The sequence below is a fragment of the Myotis brandtii genome, unplaced genomic scaffold, assembly GCF_000412655.1.
Source record: "Myotis brandtii unplaced genomic scaffold, ASM41265v1 scaffold230, whole genome shotgun sequence".
NCBI lineage: Eukaryota > Metazoa > Chordata > Mammalia > Chiroptera > Vespertilionidae > Myotis > Myotis brandtii.
Window position 1 is genome coordinate 7,234,606 of NW_005358650.1, and position 7,979 is coordinate 7,242,584.

The 7,979-nt window shown below is 38.0% G+C and overlaps 1 protein-coding gene across 4 annotated transcripts in view; it reads right to left on the minus strand.

Annotated features, from left to right (window-relative positions):
- NREP (neuronal regeneration related protein) overlaps positions 1 to 7,979 on the minus strand; it is a 28,607-nt gene that overhangs the window by 20,258 nt on the left and 370 nt on the right. For 2 of the 4 annotated variants that reach the window (XM_014539895.1, XM_014539896.1), the window contains exons 2-3: positions 7,890 to 7,931; positions 6,521 to 6,584 (exon numbers count right to left, since the gene is read on the minus strand). In XM_014539895.1, coding sequence (XP_014395381.1) covers positions 6,521 to 6,535 — 15 coding nt within the window. In that variant the 5' untranslated portion in view covers positions 6,536 to 6,584; positions 7,890 to 7,931. Of the gene's footprint in view, positions 1 to 6,520; positions 6,585 to 7,730; positions 7,823 to 7,889; positions 7,974 to 7,979 lie in introns of those variants that run through there. The other 2 variants (XM_005866452.2, XM_005866453.2) reach the window with 2 other exon arrangements.

Genomic DNA, 7,979 nt, shown 5'->3' on the forward strand with positions numbered 1-7,979 from the left:
TGCTTCCTCTAAGAAAATATATTCCATCCTGGCTAGAAATACAGTATTAGTTCACATAGTTCCTGGCATGGCTGCCCAGCCAAGAAATAAAAAATAAATTCCTGGAGGTCTAAACACAGCAGTTGGGGGAAAAAAAAATTGTTTGAAAGTATGAAGTGTGAGTAGGCAGAAAGAATTCAAGGAGCAATGCTTATCTATGTTACTTTTATTGAGAGACTCGGTGATAAGTCAACCTCATCTGAAGGGGCTAAAAGAGCGAGCGAAATCATTTCATGTTGAAAATCTTGCAGCTGATGCATTTTAAGGTAGGAGTCTGCGCTCTATCCAGAAATTTCAGAAAAATCCTTCTTGTTCTTGGCTTTCCCCAAATTTTGCATATCATGGGATGGGATTCCCTTTAGATGGTCACCAGACTACTGACTAAATTACTAACAGCCTGTAGGCCTCAAATTGTAAACAATTTTATTAGGATGGTGTAAGTGTTGGCGTGGATCTTGAATAAGTATGTCTGGCTACTCAAGAAGAAGTGGAGGGAGAGAGAACCAGCTGGGTACATGTGGCGACACCCAGCTAGCCTCCCAGAAGGGAAACATGGTGCTGTAGCAACACCTCTCTGGCCAGGCAGACACCTCGGTATTGCTGGGATTTGCCAATGGAAGTGCTGCCACTTTCACAAAAGAAAAAGGTTAAGTGTGCTCCTTTCTTCCTCCCCAAGTCCTCCTTGCTGGGGACCTTCCTTCGCGCCACCACTCCGCCCAAGCCTAAAGGCAGAGAGACGCAGCAAAGTAATAAAGTTACATTTAACCTGAAAATGTATGTGAGTGTGTGTGCTCCTTTCTGTTGGGCACAACCAAAAGGCAAAGATCCTGACCCAGGTTAGAGCCTTGAGTGAGAGCCTTTGGCCATGTCTAAGATGCCTGCTCAGCAGTTTCCTATGGCTCACCTCATCAAGTCCTGGACTTCTAGGTCTAGTATGTGAGCTCTGTCCTTGATAGCAAATAGGCCCTAAGTGGACAAGGACATTCCCTACTGCAGTAAAAATGCATTATGCTCACTCTCACAAGCGTACTTTCTCATGGGTTCCATTTTTCTGGAATATGCTTCTCTCTTATCTAAATCTACCCACATATCCTCAATTCTTCATTCACTCAGTATTTATTAAGGACTGGCACTACGCTCTAGGAATAGAAAGCTTAGTTGCTCTAGGAATAGAAAGCTTAAGAAGGCATAGCGCAGGTTCTCAAGGAGCAAATAGCACACTTCTAGGTTTCAAATTTTGTGCCAACTCCAACTGGTTGCTAATGGTACACTATACTGAAGATTTTGAAATCATATTTAGGCTGAAGAATAATAATAATAACTGTCAGGGTTGATTAGCAACGTCTGCCACAGGTGCAGGAGTTAATGGTGACATGTATGTCATATATTTGCCATCTCTGGGTCTAGCTTAATTTCTACGTCCTTAAAAAAAAAGTGCTCTACAATCTCCAGTCCACAGTCCTCAAGCACTCTTCTAGATTATACTATATTATACTGTTAAGTTTGTCATGCCTGTTAGTCTTCCTTCCACATCTAAAATATAAACCCACTGAGGGCACAGAGCAAATGTGCACTTTCTATAATACAAAGAACTAAGCACAAATAAAATGCTCAAAAACAACAACAACAAAAAACCCCACTTTGTTCACTTGACATGGGGAACATATGCATAATCTTACTGCTAACTCTTCTTGTCTCTTCAGCACTTTCAGACATGGCATCTTTGTGTTCTTGGGATCATCTTCAAAATACCACAGAATCAGATTATACTGGAAATAAGTGAGGACTTTACATTTCCAATACTAGGATCCTTCTGGATTCTGGAGGGGATATGTGTGGCTGCAGGGAAAGTTGCTGTGAGCTTTGAGCATTGCAGCTGGATCAAACCTAGAGAGCTAGCATCTCACCAGGCTGCTCAGAGTGGCATTAAAAGCTGGTAAAGGTGAGCAATTGCAAGCCACTCTTTTTTGGTAAGTGCTTTTATGGCTTAACCACATTTTTTTTTCATTCCTGTTAATAAATTATGGAAAATAACTTGTTGTGAAAACTAAAATACATTCACATCAACTTCCTAGATTTTTAGAAGGTAAAGATACATATGACTTCTAGTTCACCCAAACTAAGCATGATTAAGTGATTAATGATAAATATATCCAACTTAATATATATTAGCATTCATAGACCAAATAGTTATTGATCTTCTAACATATATTTAATACTTTATTAAGCACTGTACATGAACCTTATAACCCCTCTTGATGCCTATAATTTAGGTGGTTAATGAGAGAACTGCATATGACCCAACCAACAAATAATGCAGAGAGGTATAATCTAATGTTATACCCAGGTTAATACCAAGTCACTGCTACTAATAACTGAATTGATATTTAGAATTTAGTTGCAAGCCTAAATCCTTGTTAATGCTTAAATCCTAAATCATTAGAGCTGCTAACACTTGCCATGCATTAGAAGATCAATTTTAAAATCACTGCTATATTTTATACCACTGAGATGAGATATTCTTGAAGCTACCCGTAAGTGCAAAATATGTCTAGAAATACCCATTTCACATAAATTTAGACCCAATAAATCATATTTTCAACAGCCATAATTTCTACAGGCGGGCTGAGATTTATGGTTAACCTGCCTTCCAGTTGAAAGCAAAGGAGAAGTATAAAATTGGAATCTTTTAATATATCTTGATCAACCAAGATGACAAGTCCAAGTGCATTCAATACATTTTCCTCTGGTATATTCTAATTGGATTTGCTGATAAAATTTCTTTCTTCTAGTCTCTTCCTGTATAACAAAGGAATTGTTCAAATAATTCAGGCAAATCCTTCCCACTCCTATATCACTCCTGCAACATTTTAAGTAACCAAAATGAATCAGACGAAATCAAGTGGCTTTTTTAAAAAAGCATAATTATTCAGATAATTTCCTCAACCCTCCATTTCACTTTCCCTGTGAGGATAAGGCCTTAAAAGACTTTCCAGCCAGAAACAGCACTAAGTAAAATATGTGCAAGACCAAGGAAGTTACAATATTTCACTCTAAGACTAATCTTTAGCCAGTCCAACGTAGATGAATATTTAATGTATTAAACTAGAAATCTGGAGGTTACTCATATTCATATTTTAGAAGTCTATTTTCTCTATTTTAAAAGTATTCATCTTAGGATTTAAAAGAAAGTGAATTCCTTCAGTGTATTTATGATGATCTGATTTACATACAAGTTTTTAAGGACTGTATTGGGTTAAAATAGAATGATACTTTGAATAGCTGTTTATTCAGATTTCTGCTACTATATACCCTCTCCTGCCTGAATTATCTATGTAGCTCAAAAGGAAGCTGGACTGAAGTTAAATCCAGATAGACCATCCCTGCTGTCCTAATTCCCCAAACAATTCCCAATTCTCCCTCCCCCTTACAGTGTGCTGAAAGGCCTGGTGAAAGAAAAGATAGTACCATATAAAATTACCCTCCTAGGAACTCTTCAGCATCCCCACAATCAAGAATCACTGTGAGCAACTTGTAAATTTACATTCTAAAACCCACTGGCAAAGCTACCAATAGAACCTCATCCCTCCTCAATCTTTGTCTATTTCTTTAAACAGAAAAACCTTATGTTAGTGGAGAGATTATTCAAAGAGTCTCCTTATAAACCCATGAATGCCACTTCACAGACTACAGAAAGCAGAGCTCTATGAACCATACAATGGAGTCAACTCATCTTTTCTAAAAGCTCAGCAACAGCCTTAAAGAGAACTTAATTTGTTCCAATTCCTAGGTCTCTGTTAACACATAATGAGCCCATGCTTTATGCCACTATGAGTCCATGGCACACACATACTCAGAGGCAAGTTTCCTGCACAGAGGGTAGGCATGCTGAAAATCAGAACTTAACCTTGACATTTTTCAAACTATTCAATAAAACCATCTATGCATTCTAAAGTATTTTCTTCTCACTGACGTATCAAAAGCAGGTAACTTTAAAATAAAACATCTAAGTAAATACCAAGGACCCATACAAAACAGTACTCCTGAGTTGCACAATCCCAGGTGCATTGTAATCTATGTAAGTGGCGCCCCCTGGAGTTGTGCTTATAGGGTCCCATACACAGCATATAATGTGATTGGTGCTTCTTACAGCTAACAAAGTGGTTGTATTTTTTTTTTTTTGATAATGCAAAAGGCACTCACTCTAGGATTCATGAGTGAATCTTCAAATTATTGTGAAACATCATTTTAGGGTATGTAAAATGTCTAGCTATCTTGAATTCTGGAGTTCTTTTATGGAAATGAGCCGATTAAAAATCTGTATTTGGCATAAGCCCTTTACTAAAAGGGGTAAATACACTGGCTGTAGATCCTCTATAGTGTTTTAAATTATGGAAATGAAATAACATGTTTAACAGAAAGGGCGTTTTATGTTTTCTAGAGGTAGCCAGGTGTTAAATCTGCTTTCCTAGCAGTGGTTTCTATTGCATGTGGGCTAAGTCTTTAAGTAAGCTAGTTACAGATCAGCAAAATAATTTCAGTTTTAATCAAGGAAAGAATAACTTCATTTTGCCCCAAACTGAAAAAGTGGAGGTACAAAACACGTCTAATATCAGTTTTTTAGAAACAAAATTGAATTTTTTTTTGCATTAATATGTACAAAGATTTTTAAGAGCTCTGACCTCCTGGGATGAGAGAATTGCTAGAAAGTTACTTGGAATCACCCACAGACAATAACTGTCGGTGGTTTCATTTCAGGCAATGGTTGGTGCCAAAAGGAATTGACATCTTGATGAAAGGATCACCAAAAAGTTGTAAGAATTTTTCCATGAGTGAAAATCCTTCCAAGAGCAACAAACTGTGATTTCTCATTCGGCCACCATACATAAATGACAACTGTAAGAAATTAACAACATGTAATAATAATTCGAATTTGCTCTTCTGCATTCAAATCATTCCAACTTTCATTCTCAGCTTTGGCTCACATGCTTGCTTTCCACAAAGCTCACTCCACTCACTGTTACAGAAACATGATACTCTTTGAGCTTGATCTATAGGGCTAGTTTTGGCAGGGTCAGCGGTCGAATTTATGTTTAACCAAACAGGACACCTGACATGTTACAACCATTTATGGTGACACAGAGAGTAAGGTTCTGGGATAAGGTGATGTGGCAAGTCCCGGTAAAAGATAATTAAATAAACAAAAAAACTTTGCAGCAGTTTATTTTATTACCATCCTGGTACTCTGGGACAATGGCTAATTAGGAATGTAATATGAAGTTTGAAACTATTGGCACAAAAACCTTAATCAGTTTAATTTTCTGCTCAACCCTTTTGTTCCTCTAACCTCAAGTCCCTTAATTTGATCATTATTAAAGTCCGAGCAAGAATTATTTTATTTGGTGCTTCGAAATCCACCTGTTGAAATGACTGGTGAGGCATACACAAAAAATAAAGAACCTACTTGATAATAGGATTGAAACTGAACTCATTTAATTGCTTCTGATTCATTTTTCTCCTTGGAAGCTTATACTTGGGTTGTGCTCAAAGAAAACATCAAGTATATCAGATTCAATTTTGATTCATTAAATTCCGCCCTCGTTTAAAAGGAAAAACTAAAACTAAATTTGGAAATCACACAGTCTAAGTGGCAAAGGGGTGTTTTAAAGAGTATAAACATCTGCAGGAGGACATGCTGTATTTATCTGAAAAGTTTCATGACATTTCTATTTTTTTTTCAATTCAACTTATTTGCAAAGAGGAAATTTTTCATAGAAGATAAATATACTTATTTAATGTGTATTTCATCTAATTCTTTAATCAGCCATCAAACACTCAACTGCCTTCCCTGTGGATCATGCTTGTTAAAAAATAGTTTCCCTTTCATTTAGGGGAGAACATGCTTGACTTCTAAAACTGAGCATGTGTCTCTCATAAATCAACAAAAAAAAACAACAAACACAATGCTAATTATATTTGAGATACAGTAGACAGAGTGCATTAATATAAAAGTCCATGTTCTTCATAGATATTGCTCGTAAGGACAGCAGATACCATAGCCATTTGATTAGCTGGACACAGACTCCTACTTTTTGAGTAAGTTCTGGCTGTCTCTAACATCTGACCCATGGCTTTGTTTGAGCCCTGCTGCTGTCAGCCTTTCCTTGCATGTCACAACACATCACTCTTCTTAAAGAACAGAACGGTTTCTGTTGTTCAAGTTAAATAAGTCTTCACTTCTGAAAAAGGAATTTCAGTTTTCTATTCAAGATGATTGAAAATCAAAAGATCTAATTCACCACATCCAATTCATATAAATTACTGCACTGCAAAGCTCCCACATGCTGGAGATAGAACCTTCTAAAGGTCAGATGGGGTAAGAACAATGAAGGGTTGAGGCGGGGTGACGGTGGGTGGCTGACATTTATATGGAATAAAGCCGGAATGAGACTGAGAATCTCCTTGGATGACCAGTTCTTACCATTTTGAGGATCATAGCAGCCTTGGACTTGCACCCTCCCTGTCTTCAGTCCAGGGAGACCAACCTGCAAAATATGTTTAAAATAGTAGACAAATCGCCTCACCACCGGTCAGCAAATGAAGAATGCCTGTTTAGAGGTTACAGACAAATAACCACTTTCTGTGGTTAAGATAAGTTACATGCAAATTACTGTTACTGTGGGGCTTCTGAAAGAGCTTCCCAAGCTGTCTATAGGCTGAAATAGGGGACAAAGGAATCCCTGGTACCTGGCTTTGCAGAACCCTGAGCTATTCTTAGTGTTTGGTTCATTTTTTAAATTGCAGTTCAAAAGGTTTAGCAACTTAAAAGTAGAACCAAGTGATAAAAATAGATTGTTTTCTGGCTGCTCTTTGTTCCCAGACATACTACTGGCAATATATTTGCAATCAAGACAGCAGAATAGGAATTAGCTTTCCACCGTGTAGTGTAATGCCTCAGAGTGGATATTTTTGGAAACGGCACTGCATTACATAACCTTCCGTGTTTGGGGGTGGGGGGGGACTACATTGGGGGAAAAAGTCAGGAATATACACCTTATGCCCTTCTCCCTAAACAAATCAACATTAATGCACATGCTGCAGTGATTTTCCTCTCAACCTTTAGGTCATCACAATACAATTCTTTTGTTAACATAAGTTAGGACAAAAATTAAGATGAATGGAGAAACTAAAAGTTCTCCAAAAGGGTATCATAAGCTCTTAGAGTTTCCCTATGTTATCATACCTACATATAAATGCAAATCCGATTATTATCATTATCAATCAAAAAGCAGTCATCTATTCTTAAGCCACCCCTTCTTCCCCCAAAGTTCGACTGCTTTAAAAGAAAATGCAGGAAAAAAAGTGTTGGAAGATCGAATGCCTCCAAAGACCCTTGGCGGCAACAGCAGCGCTGAAAGAGTAATAAAGTGTAAAGATGGAAGGACACGAATTCGTGTAATAAAAGGGGGCGGGGGTGCATGCTGCAAAGTGCATTCAATGCAAAGAAACGAAACAGTCCCCAACACTGCTTTTTATGAGCACGAAGAGCAAAAATTAACCACACCAACAAGCAAAAGATTAAAAAAATTAAAACAAACAAAGCCCGCCCCTTCCCCAAAGAATTCTCCCTCTTGTGCATTTTTTTTAAGCCCAATTTAAATTCCAGCCTTAATGCAGCAGATCCCAAATACCAGAATTTCTCCAAGGTACATGCTTGAGCTCTTTAAAATGTAGAGGGAAGAAGCATGAACTCTGCAGGGTTGAAGGGTCCGGCTAAGAGTAAAGGCAAGAAACCGACACAAAAGAGAAAGCAGCGCTCCCGGCCGGCGATGGGAATGGCATATACTTACAGACAAAAGCCCCGCTCCCTGTGCACTCTCTCCTCTCTACACCTGAAACACAAATGTGGATGAAAAAGGGCATCATGCAAGAAACAAAGC